The sequence below is a fragment of the Atractosteus spatula genome, chromosome 7 (assembly GCF_055471065.1).
Source record: "Atractosteus spatula isolate fAtrSpa1 chromosome 7, fAtrSpa1.hap1, whole genome shotgun sequence".
Classification (NCBI taxonomy): domain Eukaryota; kingdom Metazoa; phylum Chordata; class Actinopteri; order Semionotiformes; family Lepisosteidae; genus Atractosteus; species Atractosteus spatula.
The window spans coordinates 39,873,758-39,900,911 of NC_142712.1; the positions used below are offsets into that span (position 1 = coordinate 39,873,758).

General features: G+C 40.6%; 1 protein-coding gene across 1 annotated transcript in view; it reads right to left on the reverse strand.

The window, feature by feature from the left end:
* Window positions 1–1,716: 1,716 nt before the first annotated feature.
* kcnc4 (potassium voltage-gated channel, Shaw-related subfamily, member 4) overlaps window positions 1,717–27,154 on the reverse strand; it is a 37,586-nt gene continuing 12,148 nt past the window's right edge. The window contains exons 2-3 of the mRNA XM_088921890.1: window positions 10,472–11,408; window positions 1,717–9,744 (exon numbers count right to left, since the gene is read on the reverse strand). Coding sequence (XP_088778016.1) covers window positions 9,524–9,744; window positions 10,472–11,408 — 1,158 coding nt within the window. The 3' untranslated portion in view covers window positions 1,717–9,523. The remainder of the gene's footprint in view (window positions 9,745–10,471; window positions 11,409–27,154) is intronic.

Below are 27,154 nucleotides of genomic sequence, written 5' to 3' on the forward strand. Positions count from 1 at the left end.
AAAATGTGCAATACAGAGAGATCAGGGGCCATTATCATATACAACACACTATGACAGCCTAAAGAGCTTGATTGAATTTTTAGAACTATAATCATTTAAAATAATTGAATCCACCCAATACAGAAAAAACCCAATATTTTGGCTGTAGAGCTTTCTTCAGGTGATGAATAAACCTGAAGCCTTCTTTTCAGCATGGAATGAACCTTTACTTGTTCCTTATGCATCCTGACACAGCTACCTACTTGAATATCAGAAAACTATTCCTGGCAGGGCTCTTGTGATCCAGGGCTTACTCCCATTGCAGGGCCATGGTGAAGGCAACGATATAGAACAGCCAATCAAATCTGGACAGCGTGTCTCTTGGAGATGGGAGGGCACAACATCTTGCGAAGGCCCATGCAAACTTCAGGACAACGTGCAGTTTCCACACCGAAAGATTACCAGGCTGGAATCGAACCCAGGACCCAAGCACTGTGAAGCAGCAGCATCAACTGCCACATCCCCTGTGCCTCCCAGTGAAGAAATCCATCTTGTATTGCATTTCCCTGTGCTTCTGTCTCAGTGAGTGCGGATCCCACATGTTCATGCTGAAAATGATCAATAAATAAAAGAATAAAAGACAACCCCCGCAGCAGGACACCCTGAGAAGAGGTGCTAATAATTCATTTTGCAGGCAACAGAGAAAGGCAAAGTGTCAAATTCCACCTCTCCAGCAGATTGGAAATATCAACCAGCATTGTTAAAGAGCATTAAAAAACACTTATGTGGATAGGATCCACATCCGATTCTACAGCAGTGTGAAAAAGCCTAGAATGTAAAATACTGGACTCCATCCAGGCTTCTGATGTAAATATTCTGTACAGACTCCTTTAACACCTTACGTGCCAGCTTAGCAAAACTTTACAGCAGAAGTTCTCAAGACATATCTTAGAGGTGAGGGACACACACCAAAAAATAAATCTCACACCTGAAGAAGGCACCATGGCCGAAACTGTTTTTTTTCTTCTTTTTTTCAGCATGGAATAAACCTATTACTTGTTCCTTTACAGTATATCGATGACCCCTGCTCAGTGAGTGTCCGCAAAAGCAAGCATGAGATTTTCAGGCATCGCTAGAACAGACCTCAACGCCATATGCTCAATACCACAATTTAACAATCTGACACATTTGTGAGAAGCTAATGCAAAGTTCATTATTTGGGACAGAAATATATTAGCTGTTCAATGCTCAAAACTAGGAATGTCTGCGCAGTCCAGGCAGGTTAGGAAAAAAAATGCTTTTTATTTTGGAGGACTTTGCCCCAATTTTTCCCCAAGCGTACAGTAGGTCTCGCATTCGAGATTTGTGATGTTGTGAACTGGTCTCTCATGTCTGGACGGCGTTACCTGTAATAGACACTAATGTGGGTGTACAGTAGTTCTACCAAACCAACGCTGGGAGAAGATGGGAAGTACTGTAGCTCTCAGCTGTGTTGATGCTGGATTGTAAATGGGAGGTGAAAGCACTTGAACCTTTCGACCTCCAAAAACTGGCAACCTGTTGAAACCAAAGAAACTCCTGAAAAGGCCTCTCATAGCGTGGGAAACCTACACTAGCTACACTTTAACCAGCAGCACAGGAGCAGAGGTCAAAACCAGAAGCAGGAATTACCAACAAGAACAAAAAAAAAAGATGATCACTGTGACAGGAACACAACACAGCACAGCAGACAAAATTGCATTTGGAAATTCTTTTTATTGGTATTCCGGCAGAGATGCATAGAAATACATGCCTACAGGATACAAGATTGTAACCATATTGCCTTAGACACTTGTTACAGTATATGGCAGCTTCAGGAGAAATCACCCAAGGCAGCAGCCACCAGAAGCACTGGGCTCCAGGGAGAGAGCCCAGTACTTAGAGTGGCTTGTCTCTGAAGAAACGTGCTGCTCACCCATTTGGTGCTTAAAACACAACAATAAAATAACCGCAAGCAGTGCAAACCGATAGAATACAGCGTGGTGTATCCATCTAGCTAAGCGTGCTTCCATCCTGTCAAGTACTTTGTTCGGATAGGTCAATTTCGAACAGCAAGCTGATTGCTGTGAATCTTCATCAGCTGTAGGACCTGTATACTGTAACATCACATGGCTACCTCCTCCTACTAGGAAGCGGTATTCAGTTACCGCTGGGGTCTGGTTTCAGTTACAGCTGGGTTAAGACAAAAACTAAAAAGCAATCTAATAATAATTCCTTACACTTAAATAGAATTTTTCTGGACAATCTACACAAACTGCTTTACAGGTACTGGGGACTCCCCTCGACCACCACCAATGTGCGCACATACAGCTATAGTGCACCAGTACGCTCACCACACAGCTAACAGTGGGGAGGAGAACACAGTGATGATGCCAGTTCATAGATGTGGAGAAACTTGGCCAGGTTAGGGTAACAATCCTACTCTTTTTGAGAGACACCCTGGCATTTTTAATAAGCATGGAGAGTCAAGACCTTGGTTTTAAGTCTCATCCAAAGGATGGTGCCCCCATCACTATACTGGAGCATTACGACCCACACAGACCGCAGGGTGAGCGCCCCCTACTGGCCCCACTAACACCACTTCCAACAGCAACCTTAGCTTTCCCAGGAGGTCTTCCATCCAGGTACTGACTAGGCTCACACCTGCTGAGCTCCAGTGGGCTGCCAGTTGTGAGTTGCACTGACCTCTCCACCTCTTCCCTTTACAGACTGAGACATGGATCTTGTAACCATTTACTGATGAGATTATTATTATAGTGCTGACAAACTCCAGGAAACGGTCATTTTTTTATCCAAGTTAAAATATTATACAACGTACATATAAAATCAAAACTTGAAAAAACACAATCAAAACCCAGCTGTCACGGTTTCAACATAGGACCTGGAGGTAGCCTTTTGTTTTACAACATAAAAAGGCCAATGAGAAGTAATTGGTAATGTACGATAAACGTACGCAGCGTCTTCAAATTGCTGATGTGGTCTCGGCCTCTTTGACCCCATCGATGCCGCTGGGCTGTTTTCAGTGGAACCGCATCCTCCACAGCGCTCCTCGGGCTCTTTGGTCGATTGTTTTTAACTGTCAAGCTTTTTTTTTCTCGCTGAGGTATCGCACGCTGTAGCTTGGAAACACCGTTTCTAAGAAATACAGCTTGTACTGTAAGTTACCGGCGAAGGAAGCAGCATGCGTTCACACTTTTACTGTTATGTTTTAAACCAGGTAAAACCATTCAGCCGACCAGAATCCGCGAGACAACTTGGAACAGAGGATAAAAGATTTGAGTCTAGTTCACAGTCACAAATTACACCGTAATATTCAAACACACATTTCCATTGTATTCTAGGATACATTTAGTACGTTTTTATGGATGAAAGCCTGACTTGCACTGAAATACCGTCGTTACATGTTCTTTTTTCTTCCTCAAAAGAAAAATAAAATAAAGGATAATGAACAACAGTTGAGATTGTCCGTTACACAGCTGAAACAGCATTGTTACACCAAATGCGTGGAAGGTTCTTGCGGCAGTTTTTTAACGTTTTTTTTTGGTAAAATAACTGTCGCTGGGTAACTTTAACTCATGAGAAAATGTTAACAACAACGTTAACAATGTTTAAAGAGTTACTTCAATTGAATACACCTAGTTAGATGTTGCCTATATATCAATTACACTGAAGAGGTTTGCTACTTTCTGTCATGATACACGTTGTACAGTGACATTCCATGCAGCACATGCAGAACATTGGAAACAGACAGATGTGTACACAGTGATGTCTTTAGAAGCAATTACATCATAGTCAGTATAGGAATGTCCCACCACGAGAGCACTGATGTTCCGATTTTGGAGAAAAATATTCCTTTTTGACGTTCTCGGGGTAACACTATTGCACTACCAACTTCTGTCCAGTGCTTGCTCACCCTAACGCGATCGCTACCTATCAGGAAGGAGCGGCGACCTCTGCTTGAGAGCTCTCAGCAGAAGACAAGAGGGCGTCGCTGCAGTTTCGAAATACAGAAGTGTATGAAAACAAACAAAACATCGCCTGAAATCCCTTTTCTATTGCACATCAAAGAAGGATAAAGCTTAAGAGAACCATTCAATTCAATTCTGAAGTACGAACCTCAAAAAATATTGCTGCAAAAATATACGATCCTTTCTGGAAAAGCAAGACAAGTATTGCTTTTGGTAAAACGGAGGAAACACAAAAAGGAAAATAAATTACAAAGAGGGTGTTTTGTCGGATTTCTTTGATTGCAGATTTGCAAATGTGCAAAGGCAGAATGAAAACTTAACGGCAGCAATGAGAAACTTTGCTTTTTTCAAGGAAAACCAACATTCGTAGCTGCAGATCATGAATTTGTGCAGCTAAGAAAGGGTTTTCTCAATAGACTTGATTAATGAAGTTGTCATCACTATCGCCTTGCTGATACTGAATTACAGTCTAAATTAAAATGTCAACAACACGTTTCATCGTCTTTGTGCCAGAACGTGAATATTACATCACTGTGACCGTGGGTTTGTGCAGATACAGGTTTTGCAGGGAACCTGTGAGCAAACAGCTTTTGTAAGCTTCATTAAAGCAGGAATGGGGAGCTGTACAGGCTGACACTGAGTTTCGAAGTTCAACCCCAGCAGGAATAACGTACAGTATGATGACATAACTGATCTATTTGCAAAACGTCTGCTTCAGTGTGTCACGTATTGAGTTAATCCGCGTTATGCTGTTCAAAGATGATAAAAGAGAGCAGTGCTCTTAAATTTCTCCAGAGTGCTTTCTTAAAAAATAACATAACTAAAATACCGAAATCAACAGCGCACTCCAATTACGGCTCCAAAACGATTTCATTGAAATAAACGAAGCAAGAAACTTTAGGTCATTTCAGGAATCCGTAAAGTGAAAGGGTTCATTAAAATACATTTCTAAATAAGTTATCAGACTGTTCATTTACTGGTGCGGTATTCAAAGACAGAAGGGGAACATAACTTATATACAAAGGGGAGGCCGAAGGAACCGAGCTAAGCAGTAGTATCCACGGTTTATGTATCATACAGTGTCTGCGGGTGTGTTGAAAGCCATCAACACACACAGACCTGGAGAACAGCAACATCTTTGGAGCCGAATACTGGAACCACACACCTTTCATCAGATTTGAATTCGGAGACCTTGACTAAAATAGTTGTCCTGAAATAAAATGCAGAACTCTGGATCAAATATATTTACATATGCATAAAGAATCTTTGAAAAGTAACAGGAACTCTAACGACTGTTCCGCCTTAATTTATTATTTCAAAAGGAAGCACATCCCCTCAGCTCTTTTCAAATGTATTCCTTTGTAACTTCAGCTTGTTAAGGTCAGCTTTCTAAATTGAGTTTGTGCAGTCAATTTGGATCGACAATGGCCGATATCACTGTTCACTGATATCCTGCAAGACAAGGCCGACCTTCGGGGTCATGAAAAACATACATATGTACTGTATTATTTTTAATGACGGAAAAGTCAGAAGATCCCAGGAAGAACCCTTCAGAGGAAACCACGTGGAAGCGTCACCTTGGAATAAAAGCGCAGTCTACCCCTCACGTCTTTATTATCCGTGTTACTGACTGATATGCATCATAATTATACAGCAATCATCCAGTAATTAATATGTCATTAGTAAGTAACTAAGCACTTAATTGGGTTTACAGTTATAAATAGACTCGGGAACAGGGCATCTATTCTTTATTTAGAAACAGAAACAAAATGGTTCTTCTGAGAGTTCTTCTTTTTTAAAAAGTAAAATGCCCAACAGGAGGCCTAAGAGCACTGAAAAGCAGCAGTACATAGATGATACTGTGATCAATTCGTGTCCTTTTGTAATTATCAGTAAACCTAAGTGAGATTACACGTCAAGTATAGGGATTTAGTTTCAATCCCAACCCACATGGCAGAAAGTGAAGTGGAATTAACAACCAAAAATAAAATACTATGAATGTCTTCCGCTTATAACATTACATCTGGAAGAATAGCAGCTGGATTGTTTTTGAAGTTTGCATTTGGAGAGTTATTACCAATATTATTATTGATAATTACAGCATAGCACAAGCCAGTTGCCTTTTGCATTTCCACATGGAAAGATTTTGCTGTGCACAGTGCATTTTTGAAATGCCCATCGCACACCATGTTCATGAAGAAACCATGGCAACCAGGGACAGGACCAATTGGGTGAATGATGCAGGGCACCTTCAGACTGGCATGTAATTGGATTGGCTGTCCTGTGCAGAAAACCCACTGAGGTATAATTAAAATGATCTTTACGGGAAGGGTCCTACACAGAATGACAGTATTGAAAGGTGCTACTCACATCCACAGGTGAGAAGGAGAATCTCCTCTATGTCAGGCTGAGACAGTCTTTAAGATGCAGCAGGACAGGTGTGGCAGCAGACATTACTGAACAGATTGATATCAGCCCCATGCTACACTTGACTTTGGATTAAATCTAGTTGACCTTACTTGATCACTTTTATGTCTCAACATCACATTTTATCTGGCAAAGCATTTTTATTCCAACTGTGATCATTGTTTATACATTGAAGACTGCAAAGGATATTCTTCTCAATCTAAATTTAGCCACGTCCACAGCTGTATGGATGGGAATCTAAATTTTCCAAAGCTCTTTATCCAGTACAGGGTTGCGGGGGGAAAGGAGGGATACACCCTGGACAGGATGCTGGTCCATCAAAGGGCACACACAGACACAAGCATGCACACACCCACACCGGGGCCAATTTTACAGAAACTGACAGTATACCTTTGGACGTTGGGAAGAATCCAGAGCACCTGGAGGAAACCCAAATGAACATGGGGGGGAATATACAAACTCCATGACCCCCAGGAATTGAACCCGGGACCCCAGCACTGCAAGTCAGCAATGATAACAACTATGCCACCATCCTGCCCTCTAGTTATCCGATCACAGTTAATTATTCAATTGATGATTTGTTGGTATATCCAGAAGCATGGGCTGTAAGGTGCGATAGCACCCTGGTCAGGACACTGCTTGTTTGCAGAACCCCCTTACTCACAGGACTAGAGAGGCACCAACTAACTCAGCTAGCATGTCTTTGGGAGGAGGGAGGAAACCACATGGCCACAAGAAGAACATGCAAACTCCATGCAGAGGGTTTCACAGACTGGAGTCAAACACAGAACCTGAGAGCTATGAGGCTTACGAGTCACTGAGCTGTCCTAGGCATATACAGTTGTTTTACAGGGGGCAGGGGCAAAACAATACAGCAGATGCTAGAATCCTGAGGGATTCATTGGTATGACTGAAATCAGGGAAGAAAATATTTTGGACAAATTAAATAAACAAGGCAATTAAGCAATTACATCATGCACTGGAGCAAAAATTCAGAAGTGCCCCCGAGTGTAATAAACAAAAAGAAGGTGAAAGAAGCACACACACACACACACACACACACACACACACACACACACAGTTTACACACACCGCTCTCTTCTGTTGGAATGGCTGAACTAAACCTCTGAAGCTGCTCTAGCCTTCCAGAGGATAGAAAACAAAACAGAAGCTGCCTTTTCCTTCTTTCCTTTAAGTTAAGAAGTGGAAAGATTTCATCTCGACGGGGACCTGCCGACTGAGATACTCTTATCAGCTTGTTTGTCTCAACATTATCTTGCTAATGAGTTTTGACTGAAGTCTGCACCCAAACAATATCAGCTTCCAACAATCACCTCCCCCCAACACACACACACAGCACCACTCTCAGCCTCCTTCAGATTTGGCCAATTGCAGATAAGACGGTAAAACTAAGTGTGCTCACCAGAGTGCTTGCTGAGCCTGACAGCAGAGATCCATTCTTTCCAAAAATAGGGCCTGAACTGAAGCTTTTGTGAATGAATGCACAAGAAACAAAATGTGGAGCCAACACAGACCTTAGTGCAGAGATTAATTTCTGCTTTTGAAAATCTGGTGGGAGTGCTTCTAATTAAATACACCTTTTTTCCCCATTCACATCCCCTGGCCTAGCATACACATCCATACAACCTCAGAAGACACTTTAATATTTAATTCGTGCAAAACTGAATACTCTGTAATTACTTTTTGCCTTATTAACAAGAAGGAAATGTATGGGGTTTAGCGCAGAACAGAGTTATTTCAGAGAGAGAAGAATAAAGGGTTTTTAGTGGCTCTTTATTAAGATGATGGGTTTGACTGGTGCAGCAATAAAAACGTTTTCTGCAATTCTTCGACAAGCAGATCAAGTTGTAGTGCTTAGTTTCAACAAATGAAAGCCATATGCTTATTTGAAAGCTACAGTTGTACAGCTACCCATTTAAATTAAATGTAATTGCCAAATCTATGTACTGCTGCTCTTCATTGGAATTCCCAGAGTCTTAGACACTATCAAACAGCAAATGTTTGAATTTCTCCAGGTAATAACAATCCAAACATTACACCCAATAGATATATTACTGGAGTATATTGAAACTGAGTGACCATTCAATTAATGCCTTGCTGTTAAGAAACCCATGTTGTCCAATTAATGTTCACCACAGTTCTGAGATTAGCAGCAACATTCCAGAGCTGCCAGATGTGTCAGGGAAAAAGTAATTTCAGAAAAAAAACAACATCTTTTAAAACAGGGTTTTTTAATGCACATTTTTGCATTAAGGTGACTGGCTGTAACATGTATCAGGCAGAGCAATAACTGCAAGTCAGCCAAATTAGTTTGTACTATAACAATGTGACTGGCCGGGTATTAGTAAGACAATGTATAGCATACCTATAAAGAAGGCTATAGAAAATGAGTTTTTTTTGTTATAATAAGTACAATTCTAAAATTCTACTTCGAAATTGGTATATAGTTTAAGGGGTCTAGAATGTTTTGGTTAGCTGTTAATAACTAAAATAAAACAGAAAATGAACTGAACTGGCAGATAAGTAACAAACTGAAGTCTGTGTAGATGGATTTCTGTGCATATATTGATTTCAATTTACTGTTAGCCACCTGTCCTCTTGAGACAGGTTTGCACATGCATGACTTGAGGCATGAGGTGAAGTGAATGACAGGGATAAAAAAAACATCCTATGCATTTCAGTTCCTCACCCCTGCAAGGAGAGAAGGTAGAAGGTACTGAAGTACATTGGAAACTGGCTGTCATGCTTGTAAAAATCCACCCTTTTCTCTTTCCTATCCCATATCGCATTGGTTTTCCTCCTAACCAATGCATTGTGGCTCCCTCTGGGCCTGGGAATGTGAAGACATGCATGTGGAGTAATGCCCCCAAACTCTGACAGAACGAAGGAGGTGTGTGAGCAGAATGGGCCCTCCTGTTTCCTGTTAGTCCTCACCGCTTCTATGCAAAGAGTCAGTCAGTAAAAGCAGTTCCTTTGCAAATTGACTGGGAATCTGAAGAAATCCAGTCAGTCAGGGCCGCATGGGAGATGGGTGGAGGGGAACTCCCCAGGAGGGGAAACTGGCCATCAAGCCTATCCTACACACTGTCCTATAGGAAGTTCTCTTTTCCGTTCCTCTCCCAGTTACCTGTACCAGTGCGGACGCCGCCGTCGGCAGCACAGGAGAACTCTCCTGCTGTCAACAGGAAGCAGGTGGCCTCTTTCTTGTTCTTCTCCCTAGTGCTGGAGCGTCTCATTGGCCACTTGTCGCCAGGGGACAGGGGCTCCTCTTCTGACATGACCACACCAGCATCGCCATTCTGCTTGGAGTCTGTCAGACCAAGAACAGGCCAGGTCACGATGACGTCATGGTCACCACTCTCACTATTGATTGGTACTGAAATGTTCTGCATTTTGGCTGCAGTTACATTTACTTAACATTTTACAAAAAAACAAACCACCAAACCTTACAATAAGTGCCTTTGAACTTTAAGATAAGATTCTCAGATTAACATTAAAAAAAACAAGCCTGCTTGGTTCTGCATGGTTCATTGCAAATACCCAACTAAATGAATATTTAAAAAACAGCATCTAAATATATTCCTTCCATGTTCTGGCAGATTACATTTTTTATATTCTTTGATATTAAGTTCTCCCATCTTTTTCACAATCAATTTAAAAATCAATCAAGTTTTAATTGCTTTGTGCAATTAGAACAAAATCACAATAGATTGCACATTCTTTAAACGATGTTAGGTCACTCCTGTTCCCCTATTCCACCCCCATTCAATCCCTACTCAGAGTGCAGGGCAATAAGAAGGTGAGGCTCAATACTCTTCTTCATGGAGATCACTGATCATACAAGTTGCAGCAGCCAATCATACCTAACCTGCATATATTCGGGAGGTGGTAAGAAACCAGAGGACCTAGTAAAATCCCATGAAAAAACAGGGTGAACAGGCTGGATTTGAACTCGAGATCTTGGAGCTGTGAAACAGTACTGAACATGTGCCTGTGTCTTTGAAAGTTTAAGAGTTGATTTGAACGGTACTCCCTACCTGAGCGATTCCTTCCGATTGCCTCCTCTGTTGCCAGTGGACAGGTGTCGCTCTGGGTGCTGTCTCGGGGAGAGCTGCTCATGGACTTGCCAAAGGTTGGCGAATCTGGCTGGGTGTTAGGATTGGGATTGTGCTTTTTCTTCTTTTTTGGCAGCTTCTGCTTGGCCATGGCCAAGGAGTAGTACATCCCAAAATTGTTGACAATGACGGGCACGGGCATGGCGATGGTCAGCACACCCGCCAGAGCACATAAAGCACCCACAACCATGCCTGACCACGTCTGGGGGTACATGTCCCCATAGCCCAAGGTGGTCATGGTCACCACAGCCCACCAGAAACTGATGGGAATGTTCTTGAAGTGAGTGTGTTTGTTGGCCATGGGGTCAGAAGACGTGGCTCCTATCCTCTCAGCGTAGTAGATCATGGTAGCAAATATTAGGACCCCCAGCGCCAAGAAGATGATAAGCAGGCAGAACTCATTGATGCTGGCCCTCAAAGTGTGGCCGAGCACTCTCAGGCCCACAAAGTGTCGGGTCAGCTTAAAGATCCTGAGGATCCGCACAAAGCGGACCACTCGCAGGAAGCCCAGCACGTCCCTGGCTGCCTTGGAGGACAGGCCACTCAGCCCCACCTCCAGGTAGAAGGGCAGGATGGCCACGAAGTCAATGATGTTCAACAGGTTCTTGATGAATAGAAGCTTGTCCGGGCAACAGATGACACGCACCAGGAACTCGAAGGTGAACCAGACCACACAGACGCCCTCCACCATAGTCAGCACAGGCTTGGTCACCACTTCCAGTGTCACCACCCATTTTGTGTTGTTGTGGACAGTCACCAGCTCTGTGCGGTTATGCAGCTCATTGAAGGCCTCGTGAGTCTCCAGGCAGAAGGTGGTGATAGAAACCAGGATGAAGAACAAGGACACAAACGCAATGATCTAGAAGAAATGAAAAGAACTGTCAAAGTGCAAGCACGGCCCTGGGTGAAATAATATTATAGCTCTTGTAGTTCGTTGCAAAGCAAGTATGGTTTTCATTGCATGTGCATCAGTGATCTTCAGGTAGCACTATGTACCTTAGTAACATGCAATTCTCAATGGAGATCAACGGTGAAACACAAACCGGAGGCCACAAGTGAAAACTACACAGAAGTGCATTTAAAAGTGAGAAAAGGAGGCACTTCCTAACACAAAGAGTTGTAGCTGTTATCTGAATTATTTTAAGAAACAGCTGGATGAGCACTTTTTGCAACTTTTTTATGTTACAGAACACAAAAAGACGTGCCACTCTGTAAGTTTATGGGGAAATTAGGTTTCAGAAATGTATGGATTTTTCATGTGTGGAACACAACCAGCCCATAAAAACAATAATTTTGTTATTATTTAAAAGGTGATACTTTTATAAGCGTAACTGTAACTTCTAGGTTACTTGCCTATTTAATAATTTTGCAATTTAGATACTTTATCTAAAACCACATAGAGGAGAACATTCTCTATGTTAAAATAATGCTGATTATTTTTATATGGACCAAAAGAGAAGAAAGACATGCTTTTATTTTTAAAGTTAAGTTAATTAATTTGAAATTAGTTATGTTAAATTGCCACACTAAAAGAAATCAGATGTAATACAAAAACATTCATGGTTTTGGTAGGTGTTTACAATAAATGTTGATTAAATTAAGGACAACTAAACTATTTTTGTTATGTCTTTAACATGGACAAAAATAATAAAGTAGGAAACCCCACAATGTAATATTAAGGAAACATGAATAGGTAGCTAGGATCAAAACACAATTTAATAGAAATTAGAGCTTGAGAATCCAATTTGTGAAAAATGACAGATGTCACCTGTGAAAGCATTTAAAATCTTCCTTGCCGCTCTATTCTGTGTAGTGATGTCCAGTGTTCTGACACTGAGGGGAATCCTGGGACTAATCATTTTCTCCCATGGAGACAGGATTTGACTGAAAAGAAGCTATGGTATCTAAAGAAAATGAACGAGCTGATAAAAAACCTTCAACCACCACTGAAACATGAATCGAGTCCCGAGTTCAACTACACAGAGAAAGGAAAAATGAATGTTTTGTGAAGACTGATTTTTTTAAATCACATTTCTGTATGTTCACATCTCTGGTATGAATTAATTTATAATAACAGGTTTAATAGATTAGTTTTCTCTTGTAAAGAACCGTAGTTTATGTATTGTTTGTTTTGCTCAAAAGAAATTGAAAAGACTTTCTACATTTCCATGAAATGTTACTAATACATAAAGTGGTTTATTTCAGGTGTCATAAACAATTGATTTTTTTGCATTTTTAAACTGCTGCAATGAATGTGACTAGAAACAGGAAAATTAGGTCAAAAGAAAGAGGCAGTGAGGAGAAAAAGACCCATTTAAAACCTGCATTTGGCGTCCTTGTCACAGCAAATATTGTTCATCTGAGTGCAATTTTAAACGAAGGAAAATAAACCTGGCATTATAAACCTTGACATATCATAAAATGAAAAATGGATTTAATTAAAAATATTTAATGCAAGGAAATAATGACTGTGTAAAGGCTTTCAAATTGTGTGCATAGAGAGCATTGCACAGTACACACAGGCTTATTCAATTAAGTGTGAATGGAGAGCTTCTGTTCTTCCCTTCTGTAATCAAACCCTAGCCAGCATACATTTAAACCCACAGTGTTGATTCTAGAGATAATGGAATAAGATATAATCACTTCTGACAATTAATTAGGCAAATCTTTCGGTAAACAGACTGTATAGAATCCAACCCATGTGCTTTGCAAAACAACAACACACAAATAAAAACTGAGCAGTGAGTTGTGCAGGGGTTTGCATTTTGCAGAAGAAAGAAGGTTCTGGGGAAAAAGCCCATACTGTTGACAATAAATTTGATAATGCAACACCTGTCCATAAAAAAGGAGGCAAAAATTGAACCAAGCAATTACAGACCAACAGAATCACTTCTATCACACACCTGTGTTTGGAAACAATATTTAGAACAAAACCTCAGGATCATCTGTTTGGCATGATAGTTAACATGGTTTTAGCAGCGTGACAGACAGAAAGAGCATAGGATATGGCATATTTAGATTTTTAAACTGCTTCCGATAAAGTTCCATATAAAAGCTTAATTCTTAAGTTGAAGTCCATAAGTAAAGAAGTGCATGTATTTGGATTGTCAATGGATAGAAACAGGCAGGACATTATTAAGTTGTGAAAGCTCAAATTGGGGTGATGTACAGTAATTAGAGGAGTAGCACAGAAATCTGTATTAAGACCACTGCTCTACCTGATTTCAATGAATGATGAGTCTCGTATAGTTAGTACACTATTCAAAGAGATTTAGGAAAAAATAATAAGATGACATTTATTGTACGCAATTGCGGTGCATTACATTCAGATAGCAAAAATGTAAACTATGAATAAGGTTGAAAGCACCAAGTAATAAAAAAAATCAAGCATTTGAAAAAGTTGTGTTTATACTGACAAAAAGGTTAGGATATACAGTACAGTTGTGTATAATGTGTATCAAAGGATGTTTCTTTACAACTGTACAATGTAACAGTAAGATTACATTTTAAAATATTCTGCTCAATTTTTGGTCAGTATGTAGCAAAAGATATTGCTGACCTGGAGTCAGTGCTGAAAAAAGTAAACCAGGCATAAATGAATATCTAATTCTGCAGACTGAGGGAAGTGAATCTTTGTAGTTTAGAAGAGAGAAAACTACATGGAATCCTGATTCCAGTATTCGAATTCCTGAAGACCATGGGCAAAGTTAACCCACTAGACCTCTCCTGTATCAACGGTGAAAGACAAACCAGAGGAGGAAGCCATAGGGAACGGCACTGCATACTATGACCCTCAGATCAATTAGCTATTAGTGACCAAATGGACTATATGGGCAGGCCGTCTTCCTCACGTTTATTACCCTTCTGATGTTCAAATGCTGAGTTAAGTTCTATGATAAGGTGATCCAATGATTCCAATGATCATCAGGACACATGAATAATCACCTACTTTAGGATGTGATCTGAGATCAGACATCTGACTTCTCTGATTTTTAATGCAGAGGAGATTAGCCAAAGTTACGCATCAGGGAGGTTGAAAAGCATGAAGAAAATGGATCAAGCTGACAACCCTGGGAAACGGAGCTAATGAAGTTATATGAGCTTAAGCCGCTAATGATCGTGAATGTTGATATGCTAACAATATCTTACTGGGCACCAGCTAGAAGTGATTCTCAATCAGAGAAGATTTATGAATAAAGTGAAGCTGTCAGGGCCTCATAGGCTGGAAAGCACAGAAAGGGCGACATGCCAAGGAAACGTGTCTCTGAAAAGAGCACTTCCTTCTTCACTTCCCACTTTGGTTGGTAAGAGAAAGTTCAGGTCTACAGAGGGTAGATGCCGACATGGCCTCTACACTTGCTGAGAATTGCATTGGTTCATAATTGTAAAGCACTCTGAGCTGATTGTGCTGCATGACAAAGTAACTGGGCACCTAGTTTTGTACCTGCAAAAGAAGCAGGGTTTCAAGCTCAGTGGCTACCTTGTGTACAGGAGCATTTTCTTCAGAGCAGCAGTAAGGCAAACTGCAAGAAAACAGGATGTTTTCCACCAAAAAGTGGACAGTGCAGTGATTGTTCTGGAAATTACGATCATGAGCCAGTAAATGCCAATGAGAATAACTGTCAAGGGCACTGGTACTAGCCAGGTGTTTGTGCAGAGAATTACTGAAGAAAAGATTTCGCACACACAGTCATTTCAGGGCAGATGTTATCAGGAAGAGATGTGTCAGGGTGGAGAAAAAGGGGGGTGAAATGTGTTGTCAATCACGGTGATGACACCAAGAACTACTATTTTTATCACCTGGAACAAAGTCTTGAGTCACCAAAATATGAATTCCTAAACTGAGAAAACATTTGACTAGGGAATTTAAACTTCATCTACTGTGTTGCAGTATAGGATGTTGTATGAGTGCCTGAGGCCATAGTGAACACACAGCTCTATATTTCTGACCTCTACCTCCAGTACTTACCTACTTAAGCAATCAACTGCCCCATCTCTTTATTTAACTAAATAATTCAGATTATTTTTTATCTACAATGACCATCCAGACTGCAGCAAGTGGTCCTCCAGTGTATTATTCTTCCAAGGCCTCTACAGTCACCAGAATGTAGATATTTTCAAAGAGGACTCTTGAAGCAATGATTTTGCTGCACAGCCACAGCTCAAATAAGCTCGTTTTGGAATAAACTGCTCCAGCTGATGTGGCATCAGTGCAGATCGTTAAGATACACTTAACAAACAACCCCGTTATGTGCTTTGAGGTCATCCAGGACAGTAATTGCAGTGTGTATGTAATACTAGCTATCGCCATTTTCTAGTCAAAAGCTGTCAACAAGATCATCAATCTTGCTGCTATAGTTATCCTTGTATGAAAACAAGAAAGGAAGAAGCTTTGAAGCATAATGCACTTTATCATGCTCTCTAACCTGTTTTTTAAAACAGGTTTCTTTCTCCTTTCCAGGAGTTGGAAGACCCACCGGCCTTACTCTGAACCCGGGCTCTGCTCTGACATCTTGCACTGTCCTGCTGGACCCACTCACCCTGCAGCCTCGTGCTCTCTGCTCAGCGCAGGCCCTGCAGAGAGTCGCCAGGTTCACCTGCCTCACTGAGGGCTTTCTTCTCTGCCTGTGGTCCAACTGCAGGGCAAGCCCGAAGGGAAATGGACCACTTCCGTAACAGACAGAGATGCTCATGAAAGAGAACGTCCTTTAAAAACTGAAGAAAACTACAGTCCATTCTGGACTGAATGTAAGCTGATATATTTCCCTAGGAAACTGAAAAGCAATGAATTGTCCCGTGATGGGAGGCCAGCTTTCTGGAACAGCAGAAACAGATACTGGGAGGCTCCAGGCCACAAGGTACTCGAGAGATATTGATCGAAACCTGTCAGGAGACGAGCTGCAGCCACCACAATCTGAATTCACCGATTCTTTTGCTTTTTTTATATTGCTCATTTCAGCTCGGCTCTCTACAGCGGGACAAGAGAGGAGAGACTCATGCGCCTTCCTCAGGCGTCACCTGTCACCTTTCGCAGTGGGAGCCAAACCGAACCAACAGCAGAACAGCAGGATCGGCTGCGACTGGAAGAGTGTCGTGTCTCTCACTGGGCGCACACTGCCTGGTCTTCATAGTTCAGAAGGGCACAGGTAACCACTGCAGGGTACTGAATGTCTGAAGATACTCTGCCCAGCTCCACTCGCCCAACTCCCACGGTACTCAGCCACTATATAGGGAATCCTAGCTGCACAGACCTGAGCCATCAATGGTGGCGCTACAGGAATCAAATGAAACCAAAAAATAAACGAATATACTATATCCCTCCTACTTTTCACACTTAAATATCCCATTTATTTTTTTCTGTTACAATTTTACAATGTCTACTGCTAAATATTCCAGCAGAAAAGCACAGACTTGAATTGGAGTTATGGATAGGATGGATAGAAATATGGGAACAAAAAAAACAACTATTTCCCGTTTTGTTTCATTACCAGTATTTCTATGCACCTGTACGAGGAGTCTCTCATGTATGTATAATTGCACCTTTTAGCAAACATTGTTTTATCAATGTACGATTATCCTTAAAGGGAATAATAACAGGATGATTCCGTCTTATAACACCCCTGTTAGAAATGAAGATTCACATTTTCCATACACAAAATGTTTAAATCCACTAAACAATGCTGGATTCATGGATGATAACGTTTAACCCTAGTTACAGGAAACCTTATCCAAAGGAACCATTTTCACTTAATACAAAATAGGTCATTGACCTAGCCTTCAGATTTCTTTACATATAGCTACAGTATGAATCGTTCATTCAAAGCCAATGCCATGAACATTTTTCACATTCCCTAAAACATGAGCTCAAAAATCTGTCTTTGAGGGGACTATAGCCTAAACGGTGACATACAAATGTTTGCCTGGAAGCCTAGATCATTAGGCGGAATTACGCATTGCTTTCTCAATACCTCCCGCCTACAGTGGCATATTTATTTCTTTAATTTGATTGATTTGGTTCCTATTCATAAGCTCTGTCTTGGCATTTGCACGTGGAACTGTAAGTGCAGGGCATTCTTCACTGGCTGCCCTCTGCTTCTAGTGATTTCAGCTCGTCCACTGTTGCAGAGCCGGCAGATTTGCCTCATGCCTCATCTCCGGCAGAATCCCTTCAGCAGCACAGCAGCCCCCCATGTCCTCCTGCGAGGCTGGGCTGGCAGACACAGGCCGTCTCGGATATTACAGCACATGGCTGCTGGCCAAGTCTGCTTTCCACAGAGACGTGCGCTGTCTTTTTATTCCGGCTTTATTAATGCAGGGAGTAACAATAACCAAAAGTAAAGGCAGCTGGAGTAAAATAATTAAAACGGTGCTCACAGATCACATACAACCAGCACCAAGGTATTTTGATAAACAGGTGTGCGTGCCTGATATTTCAAGCTCATATTACAGTTAACAGGGAGTTATAGTCCAATGCACAGGAGACTGGTTTACACACTCCTCTGCTCATTGTATGTTTGTGAGTCCCCTGTGAATTGCTGTATCTTGCTACAAGACAGGCCAGCATACTTGGAATTGGTGTTCTCATGCGTTTCCTGGCTAGTTCATATGTTGCGTTGTCTCATTATTATGTTCCTGCTGTATGTACTCCTGAGTAAACACCCTGATTGCTGAATACAGTGCTATGCAGCTATTCCAATGAACACTAGAATACACAAGAGGGCAAATTATATGAGAAAAGAAAGTCAAAGATATAAGCCCTCTGGTTTCTGGATACAATAGTCAAACTTAAGTGGCTTACCCCCCTCAGTTCTGATATCTACCTCAGCATTTCTTTTGCAAAAGAGAAAACAGTATTGTCTAACCTTGCAGGTTGAATTTGAGCTTTATTTTGGGGATTACGCCTTCATGTTTCTCCCGTGCCTGCGTCCGGTGCTTCAAATGGACTTTTAGAAAGAGGAGGTTCAAGTAACACTGCTAATACTCAGTTCTGCACATGAGATCCCTCAGCTCCAGTAATGAGCTCTGGCAAAAGGTTTTCTATTGTCCCTGTTGCTTTGTTTGCATCTGCTGGCTATGGGGCTGCCAAGTCCTGCCACCACACCGTGCCACAGAATGCCTGGAATACATCTTATTCCAGACAGAGAAGATTCTTCATGGCTGCAGTCCTCTGAGCCCTAGTCATTAGACTGTGCCCGCGGCCTGCTGCCAGAAACACAAGCAGAGCAGGATGATGCTACACCCAGTCCTGATCATATCTACATATCTGAATATGTCCTCATGTGCAGCAGCTGTTGGTGCAAAGCTTTCATCTATACTATTGCATTGCATCTCTACGATTTTCCCACAGCCAGAAACCATATCTTAGCAAGGTGCTCATTATAATGAAGAAAACAGACTGATGCTTAAAGGCCATTGCTTAAATACACCACTATACCCACACTGACATTTATTTCTACAATAAATAGAATAAAGCAGTGTGTGCCTTTTTTCTTGTACCTATTCTGGCTCATCTGTGAAATTCTACTGAATGCTTTCGGTAATGCACTTTAGTTGGGTTTTGAAATTCGAATACCTAAAAGCACTGATCTACCTCTGGCAGGATACTTGCACTTTGAAAAGACAAAATCCTTTTTAAAAAGTTCCACCTGTTTTACTACCATATTTGCAAGGATTTCATGTCATATATTTGTGCACGAACTATGCATGAATAAAGCAGTACTTTTTGCTAGTATCCCAAGTGTTCATTCATCCAGGACACATGAAACAGAGGAATATGTGTGATCACTCCAAGAAGATATCCAGACTCTAACCCCTGGCCAATTCATGACTAGCACTAGCTTTCCATCATATCTAGAGTCCTTTCTGCAAATTTACGCCTTTGTGTCTCTCCATACATCTTCCTGTCAAAGCACCAACTGTGTACTTGACAGCTTGATTCACTTCGTTTATTTATCTATTTATTTCATCCATCTAGGAAAGTGTTACGTTCATGCATTTTAAAAAAAATGAGAGAGGAGAATGTACACCAAGGATAAATTAACAACCCATTTATCAGGTTGTCGGATAAATTCAGCTTACAGCCAACAGTAAATGAGGCGAGAGATACAACAATTTCCTATAAACATTCTCTGACGGGATGGAGTGGATTGAACTGGGGCCTCGTCTGTCTTAGCTCCTGATTGTCTGTGTGCGTGTGCTTCGTCTGGCCTGAACTGTATTGTACACATTGCCGTATATGTCCACGGGATTATAAATAAGTGCGACGCTTGAAAATACCGAGATCATTTCAGCCTGATTGCATTCTGAACAGCACACCAGTAAGTAAATGCATCTGAAAGAAACATTTCAAACAAATTGCATGGTGTTGTTCTTCCAAACATAAAGCACAATGCAAATTCCACTTGATTCACAGATGAAGCGCTTCATTCATGATGAGTACATTACAAATATCAATTCTCTGCCTTTAGTACTTTTGAATTATTAATTTTTGTGTGTAATGGTTTCAATTTCCTAGGCATATCAGGGCTGTAAGGGGCTGCCCAAATTAACAGTACCCTACACCAAGTTTCAATGTTTCAGCCTTGTTGCAGTTCATTTCTGAAGCTACTGCAGATCCATAAAGCCTACTGTACATCTCATTGTCTGCAAATATCTGCAAATACCACAACTTCCCATTGTGGAGGCACACAACTAGCTAAGCTCCACCAGGGAGTGACTGGCAATAGCCAGGGATGTCCCGGAAACAGGTACTCCTGCAACCTGTCAAGTGCTTGCAGGCTTGCCGTGACATCTATGAGAGACTTAGAGCTGATTGGAGGAGCTTCAACTCTGCTGTCAGGCACTGCAGAGCTTGCAAAGTGTCAAATAATGAATGAAATAATGAAAGGTGGACATGGCAGGAGCTACTATGTCTTATTCTCTCTAAGGCAAGTGCGTCTCCTGCCCCCTGCATAATCCTGCTGGCATTCGGATGATTAAATCTGAGCTTGATGAGCGAAGATTTCCTTTATTTCAATATAGAAAAATTATCAATCAAGTCAGCCATGATGCACATTTCTATTTCTAAAGCGTACCAAAGCAATCTGGAGTGCTCAAACACAGGCCTATCAAACCAGTCTGAGTATTAGTGGTGTAACCAGTTTGTAGACAGCTTGCCATTTGATATATGCAGTACTAGATAATCAAGCTACCCCGTGATCAAAGACCTGCACTGAAACAGATTGCACAAGATGATATTTGACTGTTCCTGCTGTATGCCTTAAAAAAGGCTTTTTTTTTTTACAATCAGCACTTCACTATTGCATTTATTAATGTCTGCGATTCTTATTAAATAAATTTGGAGTGATTCTTTGTCGTTTTTTCAGAGCAAGTTGTTTGGCTTGATAGTGAACCGGTTGGGAACGCACACTTTATATTTTTAAGCCAGCAAAACAAAACGGTCATGAGCCATCCGTTTCCCCTGCGAGTCAAGCGTTATGACGCCACCCTGATGCGGCCTGTACAAATGACACCTTCTGTTCTCAGAGCCAAGACCCCTTTGCAGAAGCTCTTTGTGCTGGATATGTGAATCACAATAAACATCCATCCGTCTAGGCAGAAACTAAGTACACAGACCCACGCGAGCTGCGGGCAACAAGTATCAAATGAAATAAATGACAAAACTGAAGAGATATAAACACCTCCAGTAGCATGTAATTTTCTAAAGGCCTTGTTCAGACAAAAACACTGTTTTACTTGCAGATTACTAGGCACTGACTCTAGATAGCAATGTAGAAAAAGGAAGTGGAGACAGGCTATTGAGCAGTCTGACAATTCTATTTCATTACATTATACAGTGTATGATCCCTAGCTTGTTGACATACTGACAATAGAGGAATGGCTGTTTTTTGCAGGTCTTTAGCCTGCCAGCAGTGTGGAATAGTAGTTAGGGCTCAGGACTTCTAAGCACAAAGTTACGGGTATACCACCCAGGTAGGACACTGCTGTTGTATCCTTGAGCCAGGCATCCAGCTCTAGAGGAAAGTGTCAGCCAAATAAATTATTAATAATAAGATTCCTTTCACTATTCCCACAAGGTCTACAGACAGAGAAACCCCATATTTAGAATTGTGTTCTTTCTGAAAAGAATAAAACCTCAGTTTGAGAATTACTCAGCAGGAGAATGAATTTGAAAATATATATATATTGTAAAATACTGAAACTCTGCCCGAGCTCTAAGATGTCTGCTCCATAGCTGTCAGCACTGGGCCACTGCACATGCAGAGTGACAGAAGAGTGCTCTGACTTCAAAACTCCTCTCAAGCTTCTCAAACAGTTCCAGGGGGAATCAGAAACAATTTTCACATGTCCACACTAGAAATAATGGCTTTTAACACCAGGGCATAGCTAAAGGGCATTCTTTTTTTTTCTTTAAGCTGGAATACCTGTAGGGACCAAACAAGGTGCTCTAAAAACCATCCCAATTCATGGAGTTCTCTCATGGGGGAAAATGTTCCTCAATACAGCAAAAGTCCCTGCTAACAGAACTTTGTAATTGTGTCTCACTTGCACTGAAAAATGAAAGCATTGTGAGGATAAGCCAGGTGTGAACTGAATTGTCAAGCTTTGTATTATTGTTAAAAAAAGCACCATAAATTATTAATGTTAACTGAATGGGAGAATAACACTAACAGAATTAAAGAACTCAGGCACTGTTTTCATTGTGTGATCTGTCATCAAACAGAAGGGCAGATTTTTATCTTGGCCAGTGACAAATGCACCACAGATATGATTGAAAAAGCTTCTCTCTAGATTATCTGCAGCTGGCTCTTAGTTTTGACACATTAAAATGCGATCATTTCAAAGATAAAAATAGGAGATACGTTGGGTTAACTCAGGAGAGAAAGCTCTCAGGCTTCTTTTACCTCCTTCTACTGAGAATAAATTAATTTCAGGGGCACTATGTGAAAGAGAATATTAACAAATACAGGTGTGAACTGCGAGCAGGTGATGAAATTCAGAGACAACCAAAGCAGCAGTACAAAACGATAAGGGAAAAGCATGTAGAGGTAAAAATGAGAGGGCATTCAGCCTATCTAGCTCATTTGATCACTAATTAATTAGAAGGAAGTCAGGATACGTTCTTCGGCGATATGACTGTCTTGATCCAGGCTCCTCAGCCATTTGTGTAATGGTCCTGGTCAGGGTCTTAAACACAAACCCACTTTAATTTCTTTACTTTTGTCCTCTGGTGTCCTTGCACATTCTTAACTCCCTCAAGTCCCCCCTTAATTCAATTGGTGAATCAATTTCTCACTTCTCCATCTGATCTGCTGTGTAGGAAGGCTTCAGGCACATAATAGAAAATGTCATAAACGTTTTAACAAATAAATATCACCCAGGTGGGAGCTGCACTTCAGTCAAGGGTGAAGTGGGTCCTCTTCTATATGCTGTGTATATACAGTATAAAGTGCTTGGGAGTCACTTGGAAAGAAAAATACATTATGAATGTAATGTAATTAAAAATTGTTTTCAACGTGAGAAAATCATAAGAGTGCTTGAGATTCCTTAATTTCAATGAGGAAAGTATAAACACAATGTTTTAGGACACTTTTTAGTGCACACTACATAAGAGAGGTTAGTGAAGTTAACTGAACCAAGAATATCACCCAGCTATTTTCTGAAATAAAAATATCTCTTAATACCTATAAATAATATATATTATTATCCACCAAAAAGCAAAGTATTCGTAAATAGGAAAACAAGATCTTTAAAGAGCTGTGGCATGTTGCTGGACTTGATCTAATTTCATAACATACGAAACTGAACTGAAATCATAATAACAATTATCATACAGCATCACTGCATAAAATGAGCTTTTTAAGGCACAGAAATTCAGCCAAAGGCACTTGATAATGAAGTGATTTTACAGTTTAGCCATTTTAACTGTTTTGTCTTTATAACATCAGCTGTGGGCATAACAGTTCTCCTAAGCACTTGGTTTAGTTAAGCACTGAATGGTTTATAACCAGGCTCAACAGCAGAGCAATCTGCACAGTATCCTTTCCAAAGCACCGAGGGATGACAGCGGCACACTGAGGAGCTCAGAAAGGCAATTGCCCTTGGTCATAAAAGGCACAGTCAGACACCTTAAAATAGCATATAATGGAGTCAAGGTTTCTGCTCTGACAAACAGTAAAATCAAGAGTGGTGACATTTTGCACAGGTTTTGCACAATTTATAAGGTGGACAATCTTCTCTCCCTTTATTACTGGATGTAGAAAGGAGGGTCTGAAGTTCACACTTCTCCAGTTCTGGTTGGAGATTTAGATTAGTAATTGGGCATCACTGTTGAGATTCCCAAATACTGAGCAGTCTATTTTGTATTGCAACGCAATCTGTCCAGAAAGAGACTGTTGCAATACTGAGGCAGGGGTTGACAAGACAGTCAGAGCTATTCTAATTTAGTTCAAATTCAAAGCAAAAATTCAGAAACGTTGAGCCTCTCCAGTTGTAGAACCCAAACCACAGACTGTAGCATACTTCCATCAAGATATCAAGAAGAGATGTTCTTGCACTATACAACTAGATCTTTCTTGCAATGCACAGTGTTTAGGTACAGTAATTAATACTGCATTGGACAAAACGGTGTTAAAGCCCTGATCCCAACATATTTTAATATTTCCTAAGGGATACATTTAAACACCAGTGCATAACAAAGTTCTGTGACAAGAATCCTCAGTAGGGTTAGTCAAAAGGCAGTTCTTTCCAATGCTGAGTAAACCAAAGATCTGTATTGGAATATACAGTTAATTGAATATGTCGAATACCCCTGCCTTACAGACGTTGAGCACAGCCAGATTTTTAATTGATTAATTGACTGATAATGAGTTAATTGGATATCTTAGCACAGGACCTGCTTTGGCACATGTGCTGGACAGCAGCCCCTGTTCCGCAGCCATCGCCACACAAAATGCACCAGTACAAAATGCACTGTACAGCAACACCGGCCAAGCAGCACTTTAAAGACCAGTGGTGGGGGAGATTAATAATTCATTCCCTTGTGCTGGTTGAAAACAGGCCTGTTTACCGCGCGGTGAACAGCATGCTCCTCCCTAAAGGAAACTGTGGAAGCAGCAGCAGCAGGATTCAACGGAAGCTTGCACCTGTCATCCAACTAATTATGTGGCAGCAGCAAAAGTTCCTGGAAAATATGACACAGTGTAGTTAAATATAAGCAATTGTATGCCAGTGTGCTGTGGAGGTTGAACACCTGTTAAATACAGCTCTGTCTGCAACCTGCCCTTCATGTTGGCTTGATCTTCTCCATCTCCTCTAAAGCCCCGATTATTACAAATATTTCATTACTGAGCACCTGAAACTGTAGATGTGGAGAGATCCTTTCTCTGCTGTCCACTCATTCTCAAGGGAGAGACATTTTGTTTAAAAATGGCTACAGAAAGAAAGCAAAGAAATGCCTTTTAATTGTTTAAAAATGGCTACAGAAAGAAAGCAAAGAAATGCCATTTAATGCCATTTTCCTCTGTGAAAGCCCACTTTCCTATGCAGGGTGGTAGGAGTGTGGGACAAGCTGGCCAGCCATGCGATTGAAGCTGATACTTTGGCTTAATTAATGAAACGGCTGAATGAGATCATAGAATCAATTAACTACCAACCTTTCTTTTATAACCTTTCTCATATTCACACTCACCTCCACTGCAGCTTCTCAACAATATCATGACCAAAAATAGCACACTCACACCTAATAGGGTCAGCAGTGGTCAGGGTTCTGGAAATACAATTGGAATTTTGTGGGTTTGAATTCCAGATGAGACACTGATGGTGCATCCTGGAGCAATACACTTTATCAAAAATTGTTCAAGTAAAATATCCGGCTCAGTTAATGGGTGCAAACCTAAGCTGCTTTAAACATGTCAGCCAAATCAATTAGTAGCAAAGCAAAACTGTATTCGATGTCTGGGTTTTATGTTTCATTTTAAAAAAAAGAAAAATATGTAGACAACAATTTCAGAATGTGCAATTATAGAGGTACTGCAGATCCTGACCTCGCTAAAATTAATAAGACATGCATTATCACTGAAGCAAACAGAAAGAAATGGCCCACATGCAAATAAAAGGCAAGGTACTCAATGTCTGTGAAAGTGCCCTGTATTCCTATTTAGAAGTACAGTAGTGAGTCACATCAATCTCATCTTCTCTGGTTAATTGCTGTATGTCAATACTGACAAAAAGCACTAAAACAAAAATCTCCATAACTTTGGAAGATTTTATTGGCTTAGAGATCTGAACATGCTGCTCAGTTCTGCAGATTCTGCACAGATCCACATGGACTGTTTGTATCACACATCTTGAAACGTGAACTATCCCGTAGTCAGCCTCCTCAAGCTTAACTCACAACACTATGGAATCATTCTTACAGAAAACAAAAACATTTTAAGAGAGAGTTTTAAAACAATCCATTCTGTTTGTTGATTTGTTTGAGATTAAATTCATTTTAACGAAGCTAAATTGGAATTTTGACTTCTTGTATTGCACAGTCATTTTATCGTCCTTTTAGTTTGTTGGAAATATCAATGACTAAAAACGTGAGTCAAGCCTGTCAACTTTTTCTGGCTATACTCCAGTGTTATTAACGTGTTTGTCACAGTGTCTATAAGAAAGAGGATTTCACAACTAGAGTTCTTTCAGCATTCCATTCTTAGTTTCTGGACAATGTCAGGGAAATAATCTCATAATAGCCAAAATATTGACAGTGAGTCTTTAACTCCTAAATCTACAAATGTCTACAACACAGACTTTCAAAATTGGGTTCTGGAGCTCAGTAGAACATTGTTGAAGCCTGTGCAGGGAATTCACTTACTTTACATGTAAAGCAAATGTCCCATTCATGGGCCACTCCAGTTACTACACACTTCTACCTGCCCCAGAAGATTAAATACATTTCAAAATGATGAAAACCTAGCATGCCACAATTCAGCAGACTGCATTCTTATAACCAACATGAGAAATGATAGTTTTTATCACTGGTTGAATAATCTTCTGCTTGTTTTCAAATAGGCAACAATTAAAGTGACCAGGTGACAAGGAAATGGGTTTTAATGAATAACTATCAAGAGAATCATGATGGAACCCAGGAGTTTAAATCTTTATCTCTAATTAACTTGGGAGGACTTTGGAATTCAATTCATTTTTACCTTGCAGCAGAAATAATGCTGAAAACATATTGAACTACAGAAAGTAATGCACGGAAATTCACATTTCCGTGCAGAAAGTAGGAGGGACATCAGGTTGCAAAAATTAAGTTACAGATAATTATGAAGTCTGGAATTTGCTTTTATGATGTCCTTAATGTCTGCAATACAAACTGTCATTGCTCACATATGGCAAGCAACGCGATATGACCATATGGAAACCACTTGGCAGTTAAATGAACTGCCAATCAAAAATACAGCTTAACACAGAAATATGTTTGCCTAAGGTTTTTTGTTGCAAAGCACTATGAAAAAGAAAAAAATAACACCTTTTAAATTTGAGAAAAGTTTAATGTAAATAATCCAATTAAGATACTGAAAAAATCCATGAGTAATTTTCAATGTAGTGCTAATA